Source organism: Podarcis gaigeae (assembly GCF_964106915.1).
Source record: "Podarcis gaigeae genome assembly, chromosome: 11".
Classification (NCBI taxonomy): Eukaryota; Metazoa; Chordata; class Lepidosauria; order Squamata; family Lacertidae; genus Podarcis; species Podarcis gaigeae.
In genome coordinates, this window is record NC_139687.1 from 37037971 (window position 1) to 37063754 (window position 25784).

General features: G+C 38.4%; 2 protein-coding genes across 5 annotated transcripts in view; one reads left to right on the forward strand and one right to left on the reverse strand.

Moving 5' to 3' along the window:
- SCAMP1 (secretory carrier membrane protein 1) overlaps positions 1-12953 on the forward strand; it is a 29538-nt gene extending 16585 nt beyond the window's left edge. The window contains exons 3-9 of the mRNA XM_083703665.1: positions 428-526; positions 643-754; positions 1731-1859; positions 5003-5162; positions 6413-6514; positions 8014-8131; positions 9729-12953. Of these exons, the coding sequence (XP_083559791.1) occupies positions 428-526; positions 643-754; positions 1731-1859; positions 5003-5162; positions 6413-6514; positions 8014-8131; positions 9729-9893 (885 nt within the window). The 3' untranslated portion in view covers positions 9894-12953. The remainder of the gene's footprint in view (positions 1-427; positions 527-642; positions 755-1730; positions 1860-5002; positions 5163-6412; positions 6515-8013; positions 8132-9728) is intronic.
- Positions 12954-15099: 2146 nt separating this feature from the next.
- LHFPL2 (LHFPL tetraspan subfamily member 2) overlaps positions 15100-25784 on the reverse strand; it is a 110002-nt gene continuing 99317 nt past the window's right edge. For all 4 annotated transcript variants that reach the window (XM_083703724.1, XM_083703723.1, XM_083703725.1 and 1 more), the window contains one exon: positions 15100-19894. In XM_083703724.1, the coding sequence (XP_083559850.1) occupies positions 19638-19894 (257 nt within the window). In that variant the 3' untranslated portion in view covers positions 15100-19637. The remainder of the gene's footprint in view (positions 19895-25784) is intronic.

A 25784-nucleotide genomic window follows, 5' to 3' on the forward strand; every position in this document is an offset into this window, starting at 1 on the left:
TACTTATCTTGCATATCAGTAGCCATTTTAAATGTAGATGAGGTAGTTAGGGTGTCTGTTATTATTATTGATAGTAGTATAGTAGTATTTCCATTTATAAGACACTTACTATTTGACGATCTCAAAGCAGTTTTAAATAAATATATATAGAAGCACATTAAGTACAATAATAATTATATTAAATGATTTACATTGAAGTAAAATAAATACACAAACAATATAAATGGTTTAGCAAAGTATAGTGATATGGACAGATATCATTTGTATGTTGCAACTTTTCTACTTATATCTAAAGTTTAGGAAATGTAGAGAGTTGACCAGTCAACTAATTAGAAGGGCTGTTGTACATCTTGAATGCCTCTGTAAGATATTTTCTGAAAGTATCCAAGAGCCACTCTGAAATTGTTCTGTTTTTTTCGTTTCTTAGCCACCACCAGGAAATGTCAAAGTTCCCAATGTGCCCAGTACGCAGCCAGCTATAATGAAACCAACTGAGGAACCACCTGCTTACACACAGATTGCAAAGGTATATTTAATATTATTGATGACAGCATCAAAATGGGGATATATATATATATATATATATATATATATATATATATATTGGTGCTACTTCCTTATATCTCAATTTTCCCCCATCAGGAACATGCCTTGGCCCAGGCTGAACTCCTTAAGCGTCAAGAAGAATTAGAAAGAAAAGCAGCTGAACTAGATCGCAGGGAAAGAGAGATACAGAGCCTCAACCAGCAGGGAGGTAGGCCTTAAACATACCTCAACAGACTGCAGCTCTCAAAATGTTGTGCTTATGGAAACCATTTAATCCAGTGCTTAGAGTTAGTGTAAATGCAGTTTCTGGAGCTCTGAAGTTCCTGCCAATTGTCTCTTAAAACAGAAATGACAAAATTTAATTACTGCAGTTTTATGTATGCTTGGAGATTTAAACGGGAAATACAGAGTTTGGTTTTTATTGGGTCATTACTGCCCTCTATTATCTGTGTTAAATTAAGCTGAGGTGTAATGCTGGTCTGCTGAAGGAGATAGAAGCAGTTGCCAGGAGAGATGATAACCTTAAAAATCTAGTCAGTGCAGCATTTACTTGCATAGAAGACCCCTTAAAATCAATGATAACTTTCCTTGTAAACAAGATTAGCAGGAGAAATAGCAACCTCTAAGTAGAGAAACTCAGATTCTGTGCACTCATATACAAGTCACTTTGCGTTTAGTGGCACTTTCTCCCTGCAAAGTTTATATAGGATTGCAGTCTGATGAGCATTCCATTTAATCTGAAAGTGCATTCGTCACTTTGTGGAGAGACAGGGTTTTTATTTTTTAAGTAAAATTCAGGTTCTTACATGTGAAGCCTTATTATTTGTATATTCAGTAAGCAGCTGGACTTTGTTTTCACATGTTCTGTATTAGTGCTGATAAAATAGGATGTGTTAGCACTAAATTTTGTTTTCACTATTTTAAAGTCTGTGTTTATTTCCTTGTTAGCAGTGTCAAGTGGAAGTGAATGAAGCTATCACTACTGCTTGGATTCAGGACTGAGATCTTAACTGGTAGCATCTCAAGGCTGCTGCAGTTATATCTCTGTAGGAAATTGTGTGTGTGTGTGTGTGTGTGTGTGGCATGTGATAGAAGATCCACAGCTCTTTCTTCAACTGTTATTTTAAAAATTGTTTGAAGTGACCCTTAATATTCAGCAAAATATTTACCTTTTGCTCTTCCAGGAAGAAAGAACAATTGGCCTCCACTACCTGGGAATTTCCCAGTGGGACCCTGTTTTTACCAGGATTTCTCCGTAGACATTCCTGTAGAATTCCAGAAGACAGTAAAGATTATGTACTACTTGTGGATGTGTGAGTAAGATTTATAGAATATGTGTATACAATGACAACACAATCCTGTGCGTATCTTCTTGAGAGCTGGTTCCATTCAGATCATTGGGGCTTGCTTCCAGCTAAGCAAGTATGGGATTGAGCTTTATAATTTCAATACTCAATTTACATACTGTCTGCATCATTGCTACCAAGTTAGGCATTTGAGGTTATATACCAGGGATGGTGGACTTGTAGCCTTCCAGATGTTGTTGCTGAAACCCCTGTAAATCTCAGAAAGCATAGCCAGTGGGCAGGGATGATGTGAATTGCCCAACAACACTTGGAGCGCCACAGGATTCCTACCCATGTCATAAATGCTTGGCAAAATCACTTCGGAGCTGTTTATCTCCTTGAAAACATTACTGTAATAAAAAGGGCACCAATGACTTACAATATATAGAGACCCAAGTTTTCGGCAGTTTTCTTTGGAAGTTTAACATCCTGCATAGCCTGACACAGTTGTGTTTAGTAAGCTGCAAAAATATGCCTGGCATCCATGTGATGTGGATATATCTGAAATCACATTTTCCTTATTTTGGTATGTTGTACCTAATGCACACATATACACATATGTACACCACTCCATGCACTCCTGATTCAGACTTCCTTTCCCAATTCCAGAATAACTTCTCTTATAAGTACACTTCTGTGTTGGCACTCTTAACTTTTAGAAGATGATTGACCAATAATTTACAGTTATCCATACTGGAAAGTTTTTATATGTCAGTTGGAGCTTGGTTAGCAAGACGAAAGGATATGGCTTGTTTCATTACCTCTCTCCTTCAAACTTCAGCGGTATGGCAACATCCTGAGTAGAAGGAACTGAGCGATAGGCAAGATGGATGAATTCCCTGTTGGCTGTTTTTCTTACTTCCAATTTGGTGGGATTGTTGTTTTAAGAGTTTCTCTAAAAAGTTAACACTTTCAAAAAAATGTGACCCTAGTAACCTGATCACCTTTGGGTCCACTTAATATGCCTTCAGCAAGTGGAATAGACTCTGCCAGCTAAGCCTGCCAGTCTGCTTACTACCAAGTCGCCCTGGTTTAATTCTCACCTCAGGTGCCTATTGGCTCCTGTGTTAACATTTTCCAAGCTTGGTCTTGTGTGGCAAGGCAGTAGAGTGCAATTGCAAGCAGCAATCGCCAACACTGCATCATTAGGTTGGTAGTGGAGGCATGACATTTGTGTGGGAACTGTTAAATCCAATTTTGTTTGGTTTGTACAGCAGTCCCTGGGGTTAGACTGTTACACTGTGAGCCCAAACAGCTACTTGACATGTCACTGGAAATGGTGAAATTTGCTGCTAGTAAATACGTTTAGAACTGAAAGCCTCCAACACCTTGAGGTGGCACTAAGTAACACTGACAATTTTGCTCTCCAAACTTGTGCACCAAGAGCGGAGTTGGGATAAGTGTACATGGTACTTGCTTACCATCTTTTATGTGTAACTCTTCTAATTTATAAGAACTTGCAAATGAGTTGAGCAGTGTTTCAGTATAGCTAATTATAGGATACTGTAGTGTTCCTGTATGTATTTACCAGTCTGACTCTCAGATAATTAAATAGTATCTGCAAAAATCTGTGTACCCGGTAATTATTGTAGAAGTGTTAGCTATTTAAACAAGAAATGCTGTGGTGATTCTTTGTTACATTTGCTTGAAAATCTGGCAATAGATTAAAAAAATTACCAGGCCAGGGAAAGATGGTGTCCTGTGGCATTCGCTACCCTCTATTACCTCACTGCAACTAATCTGATTTGATACTTGCTGCTGATAAAAAGGGAGGGGGGATTACATTAGGTTTAAAGAATGCAGAAAACTTTAGTGGATTCATTTTTAAAAATCAAGGTGGATTTAGCAAAATACTGTATCTAAATGCTAGATTTAAATATCCTAATAATTACATTTCCTGAAAATGCATACTAACTAGTTGTTGTAACAATTAGAACACATTGGTTTGCAGTCAGATAGGCATTTATACTGCCTAGGATCATAGCCGGAAACCGATGGTGTTATAGGCAGCACTCCAATTTCACTTAATTCATATCCACTTAAAACACTGAAATAACACTGAAGTGAAAGGTTTCTGGTTGGCTTTTTGTACACATTCAAGGACACTAAGAGCACTTTCTTGAGGACTAAGTGCACAAAACTTTCAAGATGCAAGGGCTGATTGCGGGTGGCTAAAGGAAAAACATCAGGGAGGAAAGAAACAGTGTTGACCATTATTGTGGGAACAAGAATTTGAATCCAGTCTACAGAAAACCATAATATACTAAAAGCTGGTGAAGCGAATGTGGTAGTAAGGGGAAATAGTACCTGCCACCCTTAGAGTCATACCTGGGGCTGACAGATACTGAGAAAAACTGTGTTTCTCCACGAGACAGGAAGTAATTGGCCATGTTGTTCAGTTGGCAACCACAGTAACATATATATTACACATACCTATTATTTCAAACCCAGGATCAAGTTGGATATTTCCCCCCACCCCCTAGTTTTAATCTTTTATAGAAGCAGACTTTAAATCAGTGGCTCAGTTCCAAAGCTCTGCACACAGTATTCAGGCTGCACATGAGAGCTTTTCAGCTCACCTTTTACAGCAGCTGCCTCTCAAAGTTTCCCCCGCCCATCAAGGTACCCCATGAATCACTTGAGATGCAGCCTAGGAATATAGAAAGCTACGTTATGCCAAGTTGGACCCTTGATCTAACTAGCTCAGTATTGTCTACACTGATTGGCAGCGAGTCTCCAGGGATCTAGACAGCAGTCTCTCCCTGCTATACCTGGAGATGGCGCAGATTGAATCTGGGACCTTCTGCATATGAAGTAGATGCCATGCCACTGGGCTACAGCCCTTCTCCAAGAAAACAATACCCCTTCTGCACATTCTGTAGACTACATTGGGGATGGGTTCCTGCAAGGTGTCCAACAATCAGTTTTAAGGGAAATATTCCTTCAGGGTTTTTGTTTTTAAAAAGAGGCTATTTAATGTAAGAACTGATCACTGATCCACCCTGATCAGTGATCAGATCCTGATATAAAATCAGTAGAGATAGCTTATTAAGTTTTTATATGTTTTTAGAATCGTGGCAATTCAATTTTAACATACCTGTTTTCTATAGTTCATGCAGTGACGCTGTTTCTTAACATCTTTGGATGTCTGGCCTGGTTTTGCCTACAGCCCATTCGAGGAGTTGACTTCGGATTGAGTATTCTCTGGTTCTTGCTTTTTACTCCTTGTTCATTTGTCTGCTGGTACAGACCACTTTATGGAGCCTTCAGGTAACAATTTCCACCTACTGTGAAATTAATGCTATTAAGGTGCTACATAATTTAACTGCTTTTTAATCATCCAGCACTTCGTTTAACTTGGTTTTACAACTTTTAATGTGAATTCTTGTACTGGTTTGGCAATTTTCAGAGTAGCTGACTGGCCTCAAAGCATAGATTAGCAAATTGATAAATATATTAGTCTCTTGCAAACATAGCCGCTGTTTCTTATAATTAGTGTGATAGGTTAGCTAGATGTGTCCATGTTTTATCCCAAAACATAAATAGTGGCTCAGTTAGCACACCATGCTAAGTCAAACTATGGTTTAGTATGAACAGAGTTTCTCATAAGCAAGGCTTACTCTCTTTGTGTCTCTTAGACTAAATTAGGCAAGCTGCTTGCTTTTTGGAGTCTATTATTCTCAGAATTAGGCTTTCAAAATCCATCTATTTTTAAATATGGGGTGGGTGAAGTTAATATAATGCACTATAATGCATAAGGAGAGGCTGTTTCGCCTGCATAATGGAACACAAGCTCACTCACTTATGAATTCTGGAGTTTAGGCAGCTCACACTTCTAAACGCTTCTTTTGCACATTTTAATCTCCTTTTCTCAGTACTCCGTAATTGGACTCTGACCTGTTACCTCCCTTCCCTGGAAGAGAGATGGTATATACGGCGTCAGTGCCTGCACCTTGTTTTGTTGGCAGAACATTAATTTTTTTAGTCTTAAAGCTAAAAGCAACAAAGCAAGCCCCCCCCCCCACTAACTGTGCAAAAAAACAAGTTAATAATCATGAAATAAGTTAACTATCCATATCATCAAATAAGAGAAGATTGGAATTAAAAAGAGATGGAGAAACTCTTATTATGTATCAGGCAGGACACTAAAGTCATTTTTGTTGCAGCCAGAGTTCACAGCACTTGCTAGATTATGTTAGTAGGTTTGCTTTGGGGGCGGGTTGTGGGGGAGAGGATTGCTTCTCATACTTGACATTTATTTAATTGTTGCTATGCTTGTGGTGTTACATTATTGTAGTTTGATTGGATTATATTGATAGTTGGGGTATAGGAGGCAGCTCTGTTCCCATGGAGATAGCTGTACTAATAAAAATTGTTTTATTTGTAAAAGATATACAGTATGTATGGTTTTGTTTGTTGCTATTGATCTGCTCTCCTGGTAGAGGCGTTAAACATAAACTTTGGAAATGTTTCTTAAATATTGTGAAAACACCTGACGATTTCTCCCCTTCCTCTTTTAGGAGTGACAGTTCTTTCAGATTCTTCGTTTTCTTTTTTGTGTACATTTGTCAATTTGCTGTGCATGTACTTCAGGCTGCAGGATTCCAAGGATGGGGCAATTGGTAAGTGGCTTATTTTATCATTCAGTGGAGAGTGCAATAACAAGCCACCTTTACAAAGTTCAACAATGCACAGAGAAACATTTTGCATTTGAAAGTTTTATGGAGGATAAGCAGAACCATAACTGATTTGCACCAACAATATATCATCCAAATGTCCATGGTGTGTAGATGACACTTAAGCCACATGCCTACCGTCACAGCTGTTTCTCGGCCAGAATAGTTGGACCACTGTCATCTACATGCTGGTAATCTCCAGGCTGGTTTACTGCAATGTGCTCTATGTGGCTTACTCTTGAGGTTGGTTTGGAAGCTGCAGCTAGTACAAAAACGCAGTGGCTCAACTGCTCATTAAGGCAGAATATCACTGCTGAAAGAATTGCACGGGCTACCAGCTATCAGGCTAAGCTCAAGGTGCCAATACTGGTATAGATACCTATGCAGGTTAGATACCTCCTATAGATATCATACCATCAGGAAGTCCATTCTGTGTAACATAGGAATTAGGCCTTCAGTGGTGCAATATCTACCCTTTGGAACATCTTCCCATTACATGTCTGACAGGGACCATCTCTATTGTCTATTCAACACCTATTTAAGAACTTCCTTTTCTAACAAGCCTTTTATCCCTTTCTGTGTATGCATTGAACGTGAACTTGTTTTTATATATGCTTTTATTGTTAAATCACTTCAGAATGTTTTATGGTAAGCAATTCATAAATTAAATGAACAATTTAAGAATTGTATAAGAGAGTTTCAAATCCCAGTCCTAGTGCACCTTGATCCTGGGCATTCAAAGCACTTTGTCATCACAACTGGTCTGTCAGTTGTATGTAGATGGGCTATAATATGTCTGCCTGCTGAGCCCTCACTGCAAATTCAGAACAAAGTGGCCGGAGGCATCAAGAGCCCAGCCCAATAACCAGGTGAGAGGCTGAGGAGGCACAGTTTTGGCACATTTGATGTGCAAAAAACTAAGGTTGTTGAAGTGTATCTGGACTTGTCCATTACTACAATTTGTGCTGAGTGAATTATAATGTCCAGCTGTCTCCTGATGTTTCCACCTAGCATCTGTTAAATGCTTCCTGCTGATGTTTCGCTTTGGCCTATTTGGTAGCAGCCAAAACAAAACTTAAAAAACACCACCACCTCTGTTCTTGAAAGGCAATTTGTGAAGAGATTTTGAAGGAAACTTTATCATATTTATCAAGGTTGCCAAACTTTCTGTATAATTAGAGAGAACAGTAGTTCCACAAGATTGTTCAAGGAATAGTGAAAAGTGAATTTCAAGATAATTCAAAGTGAACTGCCTTACTGTTACTAGAGTCAACCTAAAATGCTTTCCAAACCTTAGTTGTGCTTGGCTCCCCAAATATTCCAGTAATTTCCTGTAAGGATTTTAGTGAAAGAAACAATAGCTATGGTATTTCAAGATGTAACATATTGGGGCATGTGTATGTTATTTATCTTTCTTTTGTTATTTACCTCTCTCCTGTCTTTAGTGGATGGATTTCATCCCTCACTGGGCTCAATCTTAGCATTCCAGTAGGCATTATGATGATAATCATAGCAGCGCTTTTCACAGCATCTGCTGTCATCTCACTAGTAATGTTTAAAAAGGTAAGTTTTCTGTCTGTTGAATCCATATTGTTGATAGAAGGCTTTGTGTTTGCACACAGATGCTAATCAAAGGAGTCTGCTAACTTCTTTCTTAATTTCTATTAACTTGGGCAGATTGTCATGGATAGAAATGTCACAGAATCAAATTAGGAAAATGGATATTTTAATTGTTGCAAATTCATTTGAGTTGGAATGTGCTTGATTCCTCACTCCCCACTCCCCACCCTTGTTCTTCTCCAGCTGTAGACGTTATCTTATTTTTATGGCTTTTGTGAAAAGAGCACATCAGGATCCTAGGGATTTCTCTCAAATAATATATTATCAAAGAGAAATATTTATGCTTCAGCGCCTTTCATTTTAATTCTACATAAAAGTTCTATCAGTGTAGGCCAGGTTTTCCTGGTCTGGTGCCCTCCCATCAGTGCTAGTCAGCATGGCCAGAGATGATGAAAGTAGTAGTCCAAAACATCTGGAAGGCACAAGGTTGGGGAAGGTTAGATGAACATTTAGAAGCTGCAGAAAATATTATAATAATAATGATTAATTAATTTATACCCCACCAATCCGGCTGGGTTTCCCAGCCAATCTGGATTGTTCCCAACAGATTAAAAACAGAATAAAACATCAGACATTAAAAACTTCCCTAGTTGTTTATTTCTTTGTCATCTGATGGGAGGGCATTCCACAGGGCAGACACCACCACTGAGAAGGCCCTCTGCCTGGTTCCCTGTAACCTCACTTCTCGCAGTGAGGGAACCACCAGAAGGCCCTCAGAGCTGGTCCTCAGTGGGCTGAATGATGGGGGTGGAGATGCTCCTTTAGATATACTGGGCCGAGGCCGTTTAGGGCTTTAAAGGTCAGCACCAACACTTTGAATTGTGCGCGGAAATGTACTGGGAGCCAATGTAGGTCTTTCAGGACCTACATTGAAAGAAATGAGATGAAAATAAAGCAAGGTAGATGAGGGATATTTGGCTATTATAGTTATTGAAACAGATGGCAACACACACGTTGTTCTCTTGTCCCATAAATTATTAATAATAGCACAGGAGCTTTTTCAATGGAAAAATGCATCAGTATGCCCTGTGCGTGCCCAGGTAGCTTATGATATTTCATTTTGAGACTAAAAAGTAGTGGCCATGAATGTTAGAGGAGGAACTAGAGTGAGCAAAGCATACCAGAGAGACGTATGGAGGCTGCTAAACAGACAATAATCACCCATGGTATTCCTCACAAGTGTTGAGTTTTTAGCTCTCCACTCAGGCTGAACTGTCCAGCATCTGTGAAATCATGTGTGTCGTCGTTTTTCTGTAACCACTAGGGGTCACACTTTATATCTTATGAATACCTGCTGTGGAGTTCAAATCATAGATGATACAATTACTAGGAAACAAATATGTACACTGGAGGGCTTTGAAGCAAAGACACAAAACATAATGCAAGGGAAATTTAACCAGTGATTTAATATCTTCAGAATTGCTGTTTTTGCTACAAATATTGTTGGTGCCTAAAACTCTGCTAGGTGCTGTATGCAAGATTTTTTCTTTTTCTTATTGGAAAACATGCCTCATCGTTTCACTCTGGGCTTCTTCCACAGGTACATGGTCTCTACCGCACAACTGGAGCAAGTTTTGAGAAGGCCCAACAAGAATTTGCAACGGGGGTGATGTCCAACAAAACTGTACAAACTGCTGCAGCCAATGCTGCGTCAACAGCAGCAACTAGTGCTGCTCAAAATGCTTTCAAGGGTAACCAAATATAGCAAAAAGAAATGAAAAAAATCACTACCATTTTCAGCTGTATTTTCTTTTTCAGTCACTTATATTCCCTAAAGACTTGTGTTAAAAATGCACCCAGCATGTATGTCTCTTCGGCTGTGCATGGGCTAAAACAGGAAAAGGTCCTTGTTTCATTACTTTGTACACTTATTTATTCAATCAAAGGTACTTCCTGGCTACTACTCTTAACTGAAAATGGTTCTATTATTCCTCATCTTTTTGGAGGCACGCTATATTTGGTGAAAATTTAAAACCGTGAATCTGAAATTGATATGGCAACTTCTGGCGTCAACTTAAATGTTTGTTTTTTTTTTGCAAAGGGGGTGGGTTCTTGTCAATAGCTGTCCCTGGAAACTTTCATTTTGACTTGAGACGAGCACTTTGGATTAACTCCTTCTATTCATAACAACTTGATTCCCTATTTTCTTAACGTAAGGAATGGGGCAACTGATGGTCTTGAATATGAAATTTTGGCTGCTGCTTTATAGCTTCAGCAGCTGATGAAGGACAAATGTAAGCTTAAAATAAGTATGATAGATAATGTAAATTTCTTTCTTTTTTTAGGATAATAGGTCTTTTGATAAAAATCTGAGTTTGCATGAAACAGTTTTGACCATGCTGAGCTAGTGTTTTGGTCCAAAATTTGTCTCTACCACTATGGTCACAGTATTTGTTGGGATCTGTTTTCATGGTGTGTGGTCTTCTTACAGAAATTTTGGAGCACAGATAGTCTCACCAAAATAATATGTGATGCAACAGGCAGTGATAATTACGTTTAATGGAATCTGAGTGATTATATATGCTATTTTTAATTTCAGTATTCATGTCTTTGGAAAACATACTGCTAAAGAGAACCCATTAACCAATATTTAGAACACTCCCATAGCTAGTCCTTTTTGACCTGTGTTAAAATGCAGTGGAATTTTTGTTGTGCTTAAGGAGTCTGGCATTTTTTAAGTGTGCACTTGTGTTTAACAATGGTACTAAATCTTTAGCCTTGTCAATCACTCTGTTTATTGCTTGTACAAACATCTGAATATACAGTATCTTATTGAAATCTTTAAAAACAACCATGATCTCTAATCAGGCATTTAAAAATGGAATTTAATTATGTACTTGAATTCTTTTTAACATACTTCAGCCTTTATGTGTGATTTTTAATCTGAATAAATGCATTTTATAAAATGCAGATTGAGGATGAGTTTTCAGTGCAGTAATAATCAGCTATGTTTGTTACACAGATGTTTTTTTCATTTTTAATTCATCTTTGTATCCTGAGTAATCAGCTCTCATTTTAAGATTGTCATCCCCCTATTGACATTCTGAAGTATATGAATTATTGGATTGCAACTTGGAACATATCTTGGATTAACTTTTCAAATAGCATTCAATTGCTGTCATTAAAGACACTTAATTCTTATATACTGCATAAAGGTGTTGCAATATAGGTCCTAATCTTAACACACTCTGACCCAATATTTATTTGGGAAAAGTATTATTCAACTGACCCACTATTGGAAAAATATTCAGCATGGTCTAAAAGCTATGTCTGGGGTATATTCATATATCTCAAATTACAAACTTTACCTTACATGAATAAGCAGGATAAATTTGACAGCTTAATCACAACAGAAAATACTAGAAAATACTAGAAAATAGCAAATAGAAAATAGCAAAAACAGCAAATACTAGAAAATAAGACTATATGGGAATTACATTTTGTAAACAGTTTTCTATACCTAACACAGAGGGCAAGTCATATCATGGATGTTGTGAGGAATTTGATGTATTTATTTGACATTTTATTTTAATCCTTCATCCTACTTCTGTTGCCCTATAACATTTTTGTTGCTAATCCTGTAACTTGAATTTGGGGTTGGAGATGAATTTTAATTTAAAAATCAATAAATTGTTCTTGAATATTTTTTTCCTCAGGGGATAAAGCAGAATGAAACTTGAAATAGATAAATGCAAGTCTAGTTTGCATAAGTCTTGTAGCTATTTTGGTTCAAGAAAACAAGACGACATATGTTGATTTTAACGTGTAATTTTACAGATCATCATCTAGAAAATTAACCATCAAGGTTAAATCAAAAACTTCTGATTTTTAGTTTTTGGCAAAAGGCTGTTGTATGTTAAAATATTTAGCACCGGGATTAAAATATGTCGGTAAAAAATCATATACCTATTATTTAAGTCATTTTGTAGTATCCAGTTGTGGCTAGATCAAAATACAGAGTTTCAACACTGGAATGTCAGTACTCTTCACTATAGTTTTGGCATTGGAGTCGATTATCTGAGGGATATCTGTATATTTTGTAAATTCCTAACAATGCTTTGCCATCCTGATGAATGTCATGGTTCTGTACAAATGCACACAGATCCTCTGATGTTGCATGTCTGGGTAGTTCAAAGGTTCTACATATTTATTGTATTAACTCAGTGACATAGAATAAAAAATGTTTCCTAATTGTTTGCTCTGTATAGTTTTAAAACTCAAGTAGGACATTTTTGTAAAAGGCAAGCTAAAATGCAAGAGGGTTAATGTGTACAGAATGTATCACAAATCCCCCCCCCCCCAGCTCTAGTCATATGTAGTTACTCAGAGGCCAAAATTACTTGATTGGTTTTATTGCGGTTTTATTGCCTTATGGATTTATTTCATTATTTCATATGTTGTAAGTCACCTTGATACATTACTGAAAAACTGATGTGTGACTCTGTATTTGATCCAGATTCTGGCACTACTAGTCACATGTAACTATGCACAACTAGAGCTGGATGGGGTTGTTTTTTTGTAATCTGTATATAAATTCTGTGATCTGCTGCAGTGGGAAAAATATGTCAATTACCAGAACAACAAATTGGTACAATTAGAACTGGGAATGGTTTAAAGAAGCACCCAGTAATAGTTGGTGTGTTTTGGTTTTGTGATGTAAATTGGAAACTTTAAAGAGAATGATTTGTTGGTACTGACGAAAACTAGGAGTATTAAATTTTGTCTGGGAACTTGTTGGAAGTAAACTGAAACCTCTGAAAACAAACCTTTGCTGGTATTTTTTATATCCGGATCGCTTTGTCACTGCTGTGGAGCGTCAGTTTCTCTACTGTGAGTCCTTTATGAATGTAGCAATAAAGTTTACTGATAGTGGCCACAATCCAGGAAGGTATATAACTAGATACAGCTGTGGGCCTTTTTTTCTTGGTTTTCACTTTTCAAAACCTGCCTTGTGTGCCACACAGCAAGCTACAGCTAAATTGAAAGCCATGTTTGATATGCCTTTACAAGGGTTGGGTGCTATGGAAATGATGTAAAAGCCCTGATTGTGTCTTTCTAAAAGTTGTGTGATGAGAGGCTCTGTGTGCATACTATAGAGACCTTATAAAGACAGAACTAACATCATCATTAATTCACGATGCCCTGTTATTCTGGTGTCTGCTATAACAGGTCACAGTGTATAACTGAGCAGCTACAAGTGGGTCACAAGTTTTATATGTGGGAAACCTCTGGAATAAGCTGTACAATTTATGGAATATTGTAGATCTGGAACAGGTATAGAAGAGGGCAACCAAAGAGAACAATGAGACTGGAGCAACTCCACTATAAGGAAAGATTACAGTGTTTGGGACTTTGGGGGAGGGGAAAAATATAGGGGGACATTACAGAGGTTTATAAAATTATGCATCGTGTGGAGAAAATAAGACTGCCCCCTCAATACTACCAGAAGCTGAGGTGATCCAATAAAGCAGAATGGTGGGAGAGTCAGAACAGGCAGTCCTTCAGATGGTTGAGTTAGTGGAACTGACTCCCCAAAAGATAGAGAGATGGCTACCAACTTGAATGGCTTTAAAAGGGAATTACACAAATTCATGGAGGATAGAGCTATCAGTAGCTACGTAAGCCTGATGGTTTTGTAATGCCTCTAAATACCAGTCACAGGGGATCACAGGCATTTGGTTGGCCACTGTGAGAACAGGTTTCTGGATGCAACAAAATGTGTTCATTATTCAGTTACTCAATTCTTGCTCTTTGTTGCTATATATAACTGCTGCATTCCGCAAAGACAACTAACATCAGAGATGGAGTGTACTGTATATAATGATTGGACAAAAGAACGCCACGGTGACAACTAAGAGACTGGCTTGTACTAGTCTCAGGCTCCCATAAATATGTGAGGCTTCACCTTGTTTTTGTCTTTTGGAGCTATCCAGCCAGATGGCCAAAGGTACTCTCACACCATCTTCTCTGCAAAGAATTCTGTGCATGCTCCTAAACCCAAGACTGCTCAAGCAGGTAACCCATATCAAAACTAAATTGAACTAAGCTAACATGTATCTAAACTAAACTAATTTTTTGCTTTCAAGTATGTTTGATTTGGTGCCTTCATTTTTCTTCCTCCCTCTCTCAAATAAACGTTTTTTTTTAATACTTTGGACATCTGGCTTCATTGGTTTAAAAATGAGTTTTCCTCACTAACATCTTCCTCATTCATGGTTGTTGAGATGTCTAGGAATATTTCACAAGGTTTTGTTCAAGTTCTTTGTCCACAGGTATTTGGGAAAATAGGTTGACTGCTGCTTTTGATGTGTTTTCCCTAGAGCTGGGCTGAAAAGGCTCCTTGAGAGTATGTCTCTGAAACTCACTAAGCTTCTGGCCAAGGTTGTGCTAGGAGATGTAGTCTAATTGGTGGAAGCTATCAGTAGCTACTAGACATGGTCCAAATACTTACTGCAATTTCACCCATTTTTCCTAATTACACCAACAATTTTTAGTTATCAGATTGGTACTAGAAAATACAACTGTTAAATGCCTCCAATTGATTGCCTTTGTTCTCTTCCTCTTTTGGTTCTCAATGGTTACAACCAACAGTACAACTATTCACTGGTACAAAGTTACCTGCTCTTCCTTTTGCATTCAATCAGAAGCCAATGGCAATCTCATTCTTGTAGTTCCTCTCCTGTTGCATGGATAACTTGGCTTGTGTGTCTTTCAGGAATTATTAAGTAATTGGATTTATATTCCTCACCTTCTTCCAATGAGCACTGGGTGGCAAACACATCAATATTAATACAATTTAAGTTTCTGAAAAATACAGATTAAACCAAACTTTAAAAACAACAACTGTATGCTCCCAAACTAGTAATATATCAGGCTTGTCAAAATCAGAAATGATTGCTCAGAAAACTTATAGGGTTAATAACTGTTTATTAGGCAAAGAAATTACTATATTGTAGACAAATTAAATTAGCAATACAGCTCAACAACATCCTTTACTATGTTTAGCTGACTATAGAGCTTCAAACATTCCTCTCTTGTTCCTTTTATGTTGATGAGCTTGCTAATTGCTAAACAATCCTTCACATTTAGGCTATAAATAAGTAGGCCTGGATTTCCCAGAGTTCAGGAGATGCTGGAAATCCATCATTCCAATTATTGTTAAACCCACCTTCATTCCAATGAGGGATTTTACAGGACATGGTTGACATCTGATAAATATGAAATAGAATTAGTGTAGCTGTATTTGCCTTTGGAATACCTTTGTCCCTTTCAACCTGTCTTTTTGCTTATTGTTATTGCACATCTCACCCCATGTGAATCTTTAAATTTTTAGCCTCTGGAAAGCACTGGCACATAACACAATACAGTAAATGTTTACAGAAATGATTCTGCCACAGCTATTTAAGAAATAATTTGTTAAGTATTTTTTTTACACATTTTGAGCTGTTTAGAACACAGGTTTAAAACACAGTTTCTTGAGTTAAAATAGCACACACTAAGAAGCATTCACATATATGTCATCTTGTGAAGGCAAAATACTTTATAAAAAGGGGTCCTTGAAGTTTGTTTAGAGGTAAAACACAAAATCTTTCTTAAACCACAGGATGTAGTCTGGAAAACTTTCAAGATTCCTTGTACATAGATTTAAACCTTATGACTGGCAATAAATCCAAGGAAACACAAAGTTGTGTTGATAGCAATGGGTGTAAAAGTGACAAAACCAACCATGCTTTTAAGGTTTCTTGGAATTATGAAATATTTTTTGGAATTTATGAAATATAAGTTTAGATGAAAACTAGGATATATTTCAACCATAAGAAAGATGCATTATGCCATGTAAGGAATGCCAATGTTTGGTTACTGATGTGCTTATTTGCAAAAGAACGGGCTGAACTATTTCAGTGGCTGAAATCTGAACTGTACCATTGGAAATTTTGTTTAAGCTAGTAGATTCTCCTTGAGTTCTCTTCCTCTTCCCACAATACTGTAATATATAGCCTCACATAAGGAATTGTGTCTGCATATTACTGAGATCAGACTTTCTGGAAAGCTCACCTACAGAGAAAATGGTTGTCTCTTTAGAGCTTATTAGAAAACATGATGGGCAGGACTCAGCTTGTTTTTGACCATGGAACCATTCATACCCATGTTTTATAGGTAAGCAACAAATACAAGATCTTGCTAGGTGGTAGCTGTAATAGCACAGTAAAGCATCATCTTAGTAGGATGTGATGTTAAAATACATTTTAAACTTCCCAATTATGTGGTAAGATTTGCCAGGGCCTAAGTTTCATAATGCACACACTTCTAGGTTACTGTGCTTCCAGTCCATGTTATTATAGAAACTTCACTTATAGTCTGCAATTCTGTGGCTCATGTACATTAGAATGTAGAGTCTATAACTAGACCAAATGCCACTTGAGTGTTGGTTAAAGCTGTATCTACCATACTGGATTTTGAACTATTAGCCATTGCACGACTAAAATATTTTACCTGTTTAAATCATTGACTAAAACACATAGGATTGATCCATTGCTCAATCATATGTGCATGTGATTTATTTTTACAAAGCAAAAAAGCTGCTGGTTTTAGATACATACCTGACTCATAGGAAGTGTCTTAGAAGCATTCTTTCTATTACTTTCCAACAGGAGTAAAAACCTATTTCAAAGAAGTTCTTGCCAACTGCAGCTTTTATGAATTTATTTTAAGTGCTGTTCAATTCAACGTGGGGGGAAACTTTCTCTTTTTTAAGATGACAATTTTTGCTTTAAACACTGCAGCACTACAGTGTATTGTCTAAAGTTGGCTGCCCATTTGGAACCCTTACTAAAAGGGCAGTTGGAAATGTGAGAGACCAAGTAAATAATGGTTTGTTACATCAATGAATTCCTTAAAACACTTTTCAAGAGCCCCATTACTACTAATCTGTTCCATAAAAGCTTTAATTTCAACTGTGCACATTCTCACTCTCTAGACACATTAATTTCTGATTTTACCACTTCAATTCTAGGCTGGAAGCTGTTAGTTTGAAATCCCATGATAGTTTCCCTAGAGAAAGAGATAGAAATCTTAGTGTTATCCCTCAATTACCTTCAAATGTTTGTATCTCAAAAATCAGTATGGAGGTTAAGTGCAAGAGCAACTTAACAATAAATGGGGAAGAGATGTGAAACAAATTATTGAACCAGCACTCTTCTTTTTAACAGCTCTTATGGCCAAACTGCCATTTGGGGAAAAAGGAAATCTAAAGAAAAATTGTGAGAGCAATTGTATTTTTAAAAGGGGGAAACAGAATGCATATTCTGACTTGGAGTAACTACACACCTGGATCACAGCCATAATAATTACAGCAGTATTCGGTGGGAGGCAGCTTCAGATATAAAAAATATCCATGTGAAATGTGCCAAGATCATATCCTGTGATAAAATTGATTCTGCCAAACAAATATTTCATTAGCCCTGTGTCCTTATTGAATATGCATTATTTTTAGAGCTAAAAGGGTTAGCTCTAATTGAACCTCACTATTTCAATCCAGAGGTTTTTTGCCGCTGCAGTACCAAAAAGGAGAGCAAACTAAAGAACATCAGCATGGACACTCCATGTGCATTAAAGAGGCAGCCCATTTAAATAGGAGAAGCCCACCATGTTCTAGAATGAGAGAGTCTTCAATGAGAGTTTACAATGTTTGGGTTTTCAGGTTAGGTGAACCTGGTTGTTGGTGGTTGTTTTATAAGCCCTATTGTTGTCCATCACACTTCTAAAGTCTTAATGCATGTTTGTATTAATCATAATGTGTGTGGGTAGTGCATCACCCTTTTATGCTCTTGTTAATTGGAATGTCCACAAGTTTTTGAACAGGAGAAATTGTGGAAGAAGTAGCAGCAAAAGAAAGCAAACTTTTGTTATCCAAGATAGTGTCTTAATTGGCACTGCTGGTACTGAACATATCAGCATAGTTGGTAATACCCCCACAATATTTGTATGTACATAGTTGTTACTCATTTTTGTAGTACTTACTATAGCAGTGGTTAAAGAAGAAGCAGCCATGCACAATAACCTGAGTTAGAGGGGTAGATACTCTAAAATACATTCCTTGTTACTGGAAATTTCAATTTTCTTAATTTTAGAAGCTATGGTAGACATAAGTGGTTATCATTAGTGGTTTTGATGTAAAATTTTAGTCTAGCATCTTGGCCTCCAACTGCTGCATGTTCTTCCTATCAAAAGGCAAAATATGAGAGATCAATGTTAATAAGGCTAATCTGATACATGAACATCTGAATATTAGCCATCAGTTAACCCGTCATTATGACAGCACCATTATATTTTATTTTAATGGGTTTCAAAAATTCTTAGGCTTGTAGAAAAATTACAGAAGTGTATGTATGCACTGTGTTGCAGAAAAAGATCACCTCTGGAAAATCATTGAGCTGATTATAATCATCAGCGTGCAATATAGCTGTAAAAAGATCTTTCAAAAGCATCAGACCTTAATAGAGTCTGTCCTTAGGTGATGATGCGGCTATTTTAGGCACATAATCTTGGGCAAGATGAACGCAATGGCAGTCTGTACTTGGAATGGCGAGAAGAGGCCATTGGAAGTACCCTGTGGGCACCAGTACTCTGCTTGCTACTGTCCTTGAAGGTGGATTAAGGTCTACACTTCCACTAGGAGGTACACCTTTGGGGCCTAAGTACTACCATTACTAGTTCCTAAGACTTGCTTCACCTATCTACATTTATACAGCTAAATCAATCGCATATTGCTAGTACTACCTGTGCTTATGAGCCCAAAATAATTTAGCTTTCATTCTGGTGGCTGCTGTATACTGTACTTGTTCTGACTACAGCAACCTATTTCACATGTTTACTGGGCAAAGTATTGCTTACAAGCCCCAGCCTATGAAAATCCCTTCCTTGCAAGCTTCATTTGGAATCCCTGCATATTTCCTGTACCCAAGTTCCCCCCATGTGCTATTTCAACAAGATAAGCTTTTCTAAATGCATCCCGAAGAAACTGCTGTGGGGATGGCACCAAGGTGACATCTAAAACCTTTGAACTTGAAGCCTGGTTACATTATCTTTCTGTACATAGTGGAAACATTGACTTGTATTCAGCAATATCCTTCCAAGGATTCCTCTGCAATCCTTCATAGTGGTGAACATACAAGTAGAACTGAGCATTTCCAAAACCGTTAGGCACTGTTCATACAAACTTGAAGCCAACAGCTGTATGTTGTAGCATCCTTCCACTGCAGCCAGGTGCTGTGAAACTGACAAAGTAACATTTTCTTCTTATGTTGCTGATAGTCCTCCTCCATGCCTATTAAGTGACACTATACTGCTTGAGCTCCAAAAAGCTTTTGTGTGTGTCTTGGCATCAGTTCATTTAGAAGTCCACTTAGAAGCCAATTCTGCTGAGACATGTAAAGGTTCTCTTGAGTCATTAAAGGAGACAGATAAGACTTTTCCCTTCTTCAATTTCTTCCTGTACTTTGTCACTGGAGGTGGCGATTTCAGCTTGGGCGGAGAAGACTGCGCAGATGAATGTCAGAACAGTGCCACCAATTGCAGTGTAGAAAGCCCAGCCCAGTGAACAGTCACCAAGTTTATAAGCCGAAGCATAATGTCCACAATAGTCTATTGCCTTCTGACAACCCCAGCCAGCAGGGTATAAGATCAAGCCTAGGATAAGGAAGAGACCTACCAAGAAAAAGAAAGAGTAGTTAGAACAAAAGTGCAAACACATCACTGTAAACCAAACTGGCAAAAAAGTAAAGTTTATCATGACAAAAGGGGAGAGGATTCAGTAACTACAATGCAGAATCACTTGGCCTGCAAGCTTAGAGACCGACAGGCAATGCACTGTTTATAGTGCAACGGTGGGTATGAGTTTGACATCCTGAATGTAGTTGCTGCTATGCAGTAATACAAACCCAGCAGGACATGGCCAAATGGAGAATTATTACTAAATTTATTACTTGCCCTTCACCAGCAGATCCTAGGGTGGGTTACAGCAACATTAAATTCAGCATTAAAAACAGCTAAAACAAATTACAGTCACATGTAAAATAATCAAATGACAACACTGGAAAATGTTTACAGTATTAACTATATTCCTATTATTCCTCCCCATCTCCACAGAGGATGAAGTTTTTTCTAAGTTATAAATCACAGCCAGTATCGGTTTGTTTCTTAGTAAATCTTGAGGGCAGGAACAGCTGTGAGTGCTGGTTTCTGTCTCATTCACGGCAATTAAGATTGTACATGCTCCAGCACATTACTGTTTCTTAATTATTGGGACAGAGTGCCAGCCAGCTGAGAGAAACATCCCAGTATCCCACATTACATAAAGCTGCACTTGGACATATGAGAAGGTTCAAAATGCATCAGACCCCGTATGTAAATCCTTTAACAAGCATTTCTTAAACAAAAAGAGAGAACCTGGATTATCTGTAGCCTTTTATCATTTGGTTGGTTGCAAAACCCCATATGTGAATTATGTTCCAGTCTTAACATTAGGGATTTCTCTGTGTACTGAGTCAGGAACAGCCAAAAACATTGTGTAGTGTTCCTTGCCAGCATGCCTGTGTCACTGAGACTATAAAGTATTGCTTCATCTTGGGCAGGATAAACTGGGCTTTCATCCTTCTGAGCCCACCAGCTGTGACAGACTAAACACCAGAAATCCCCTTCCTGATGTCATCAGAAGTTCCTTTGTCAGTGTGCTATACAGCATCATTTTTCTGAATAGGAGATTTATTGACACAGCAGAAGTTTGAAAATTACAATTTTTAGCACCAAAATTTCATTTGAAATGGCTTTTATCTATCAAAACCAGGATGCTTTAAAACTGCTCCAATCTAAGTGTAGCTTCTCTTACCAGAAAACATTTTATGCACACATGTTAAAGGAAAACAAAACTTGAGCATAACCTCTGGGGTGTATGTACATACCAAACATCTGTCTTATACCTTAGTGAACCGACCCCAGAACTTGACATGATGATTTAACCTGTGGTATAGCGATATCATGGCTTGCTGTTTACCAGGGACCTGACAGCTTTGGCGGAGGGACGTCTGCGCGTTTTATCACATTTTTTCACCTAAAATTAGTTAACACTGCACAGATCGCTTCTTAAAATGTAGGCTATGTGCTCATAGTCAGATTCCTTTTTAAAAATTGGCTTCTGTCATTCTGCATTCTATGCATTTATCAGACAACTGAGTAAATAAGATTTAAACACTTAAATGTTTGCTAGCAAATACCACAAGATACTACTTTGTGTTGCATTAACTTATTAGCACAGACTTATCAAACAGGTGTGTCCAGGCATCCATTCTATCTGTAAATCAAAAAATTCACTAAAGAGAAATTTTAAGAAGCCAGTTTTTTTCCGTTCTCCACCTTTATATCTGCCACTCAATTAGTATGTAATTGAGTGTAATTTAATTGAAGAACATGAAATTACAAATCCTTCAATCCTTAAGTATTGAGGTACCCCCTACTTACTATTTAATGATCCCTGTGCAAGTCTTGTACAGTGCAAATGTAGGGGAGAAATGGAGTAGCTAATTAATTTGGTGCCTTTAATTGGACTCTCAGAGGCTGGAGGCAGCTTTGGAGAGGATGTTCAATTTAAGTTTTGTGGAGGTACATCTGGAGGGGCACCTCCACTTTCCAAGTGATTAGCTAAAAAAGGATTAGCTTTAAAAAAAAGTTAACGCAGAGAGACACAATCCATCTCTCCAAAAACAGAAAGGAAAAAGAGAAGTATATTGTGCTCTAGACACAAATTAATAAAAAGAAGTTGTCCATATAATTTTGAAGAAAGGGGAGTTCAGTAGCAAGAGCTAAGTTCTAGCTTAGGTAGCTAATTGTCATGTGCCTTTTTATTTTGGTTTCAAAGGTTTTATTTGGAGCTCCAGGGATGTAACAAGAACTGTGGTTAATTGGATACGTCTAAGGAAACCTTATATGCAGGGCTTGAAGGCAACAATCCTCTTCAATTGTTTGGCCCTAACATCTGGTGTTCAGATATGCACTGCCTCTAAACACTGAAGTTTCACTTAGCTATCAGGGCTAATAGCCACTGAACATAAGGAACAACATCATTGTTGAAAGCCAAGAACTCAAAGTTCAGTACAAAAATTCATCAGCGTCACACATCACTCTGACTGCCTTGCACTGGATCTGAGCAATGCCAGACCAGCAGCAGTGGCAGCTTTGGAATAACATAAAGCAGATCCCCCTGGTCTGATCTTGGAAACAACTCCTTCAGGGAGCATGGTTACCCAGCTGTTTGTTTGGATAAGCCAGAAGCATGATATTTAGTTCTGACAGTCTCTTGTGCAGTTGTTGTTCTGCCACATTAAACAGCAGAGTATACTGGCAAAGCTGAATGCTGTCTGCAAATCCAGAAATGGCCCCCTTGCATTTCCTACTGAAACAAAGGGGTGTTTGCCTGTCAAAAATGCCTCTGAAGAAGGCAGAAATTGGCCAAATGGGATCAATGGAGCGTCAGTGCTGTAGACAAGCAAAGACCATGCTGCATTATTAAAATGAAGGGGAAACACAGAAAACAGCTCAGAAAGTATTTTGTTTGTTTTCTTGTCATTTAATTGTAGAACTGGAAGGTCATTTAGTGCAATCTCCTGCAATGCCTAACAGTTCAAAAGCACGTCAAAGTGCAAGTAGATAAATAGGTACCGCTCCGGCGGGAAGGTAAATGGCGTTTCCGTGCACTGCTCTGGTTCGCCAGAAGCGGCTTAGTCATGCTGGCCACATGACCCGGAAAAAAACTGTCTGTGGACAAACGTCGGCTCCCTAAGCCAGTAAAGCGAGATAGCGCTGCAACCCCAGAGTCGTTCGCAACTGGACTTAACTGTCAGGGGTCCTTTACCTTTTTTTACCTGCAATGTGGGACTCCAACTAAAGCATCCATAACAGATGGCCATCCAATTTCTGCCTAAAAACCTCTAATAAAGGAGAGTCCACCATTTTCCAAGGGAATCCATTCAATGTCATAGACAAGATACTGTATTTGGACCCTACTATACATGTGACACACCCATTCCTAAAAATGCAAACTTGATATAGATAGCTATTTAAATGCAGTAACTTAGTCAAGCCAATCCTAGGAATCAGCTAGATTGGTAAAGAAAAAGCAATTTATATGTGTTGTATATGCGATATAACATTGTGCCACCAGATGGCAATGTGGAACCCTGTTATTTTCTACCTGTTTTTTCTGTTTAAATTTACAATGCTTTAAACTGAAACACTTACGTATTTTTCGCCCTATATGACGCACTTTTTCCCCTCCAAAAATGAAGGGGGAATGTGTGTTTGGGCAAATACAGGCTTTCGCTGAAGCCTGGAGAGCGAGAGGCGTAGGTGCGCACCGACCCCTCTCGCTCTCCAGGCTTCAGGAAGCTATCCGCAAGCCTTGCGAGCCCAGCGGGAGTTCCCGCGGGCTCGCAAGGCTTGCGGGCAGCAGCCCGAAGCACGGGGCACCCTCCGGAGGGCGCCCCGTGCTTTGCGCAGATGTCCACAAGCCTTGTGAGCCCAGTGGGAGTTGCCGCCAGGCTTGCAGATAGCAGCCTGTTCTGGGGGCTAGGGTGGGGAAATATTTTTTTTTAATTCATTCCCCCCCCAAAAAAAAACGAGGTGTGTCCTATGGGCCGGTGCGCCCTATAGGGCGAAAAATACGGTATTTGATGTGTCTAGATCCAGCCCTAGATTTCAGCAACTGACTGGAAATATTCAATAAGTTCAGCTCCCTGAATTAATACTTATAAAAGACAAACTAGCCAAAGAAAATGACAAAACGTGTTGGAAGGATCTGAAACTAAAAGCCGCAAGGACTGGTTGGCAACACCAGGGTTTTTCCAGACTCTTTCCTAATTCAGTTGCACTTTACAGAAACTGTACTGAAATTGGGTTCTTGGTTTCACCAACCCGAAAAACACCCACATACAGTGAGTCATGGGCAGCACAAAAATCATATGATTAGTCTGTTATTCTTTCCTTTGCATGTATACTAGCGATTTTCAAATACTTATCAGGTCTATCAAAAAGGATATCAATAATGCTGGACCAGTTTGCTGCAAAGAGCTTATTCACATCTATCTCCTATCTTTTGCTAGCAGATTTTTGACAGAAAAGACCTTTATCCTCTTTTCTCATTCAAATATTTTAAAAAAAAGGTTAATACTGCAATCCACTGATGATTTATAGTGCAATCCTAGGAAAAATCACAAGTATGCCCCATTTAGTTCAATGATACTTATTTCCAGGCACATGCATATAGGATTGCATGTTTAACTGAAGCTAAACGTTACTGAAATCAATGGTATTTTCTTGTGAGTAAATGTAGTCAGGATTACACTTCACAAATTTTGGCGTACATTGTCTTCATGACCATCACCTATACAAGTTCAGTTTTGCTCAGACTAAAAATGAAAATCACATGCAAAGTGTGTTGCCAAAAGGTTAGGGCAGCTGCTACTTTTCCCGTAAATTTTGGTTGCAGTCCTGTTGGCTGATCCTATGTTGTTCAGCATTTTCCTAAAGCCATTCCAAAACTAAACTCAAGAAACATTTCAATTTGTCTTGCCGAGTGTTCCTCCATTACTGTTTTACTACAGCGTATTAGCTAGGACAATCCGTCCACGCAGGTGCCTGAGTAGGGCTGGTTAGAAAAGTTTTCTAGCCTGCCTCTTCTGGAAACTGTTGCGTTGAGTCTCAGTCCTAATCTGACTCCTCTTTCAGATGACTTGCCAGAGGAGGCTGATGCATCACCAACTTGGCTAGAAAAACGATTTGGGAAGAAAGCCCTGCGACAGAGGAAGCATGACGAGGAATTGATTGAGCAATGACAAGAAGAAGCAATATCATGGCCTCCTCTCAGGAGCTGTCTGCCAGCTTTCATCAGCTCAGGCCCTTCATCTCCTGCTACATATAAAGGCATGTTCATTATGTATGTCACAGGGAGACTGAAGTGCATATCATACAATGACACTACAGACTACTGCTCAGCCTGGAGTCTAAGCAAGCTCAGAGGCACAGGGGGTTCTAAGCTGCCCACTTTGCTAGGCAAAACCTCAATCTGTAACGGAATTAAAATACTTACTGTTAATGTACTATCCTGTACTATGTGAAATCAGCTCTACCATATTTCAATGCCTGATTAGCACATATACTTAGCATGAGCACACTTTTCCTCTTAGGCTCATCTCCCCTCCTCCTGCCCCCACCAAGTCTTTTCCCGAACTTTAACTTTCAGCAGTCATGCTGGAATGCAGCCATCTGAATACAGGAACTCATGTACCACGCTGTTCAAAGTGCAAATGTACTTGAGACAGTGTCAGGATTTCCACTATAAACCAAACAGCATTTTCCCAGAAATGGAGAAGGGCTGGCACTAATGGGTAAAATAAAATAATAATAAAAAACCTGCCAAAAACAAACCTAAGTGGATACTTAGCACAAAATATGCACTTAAAACATATTTGGAAAATATTTTGAGAGTAGTTTTAATATAAGCATGGAAACAACCTTTTTTTAAAAAAAACCAACAACAACCCCATGT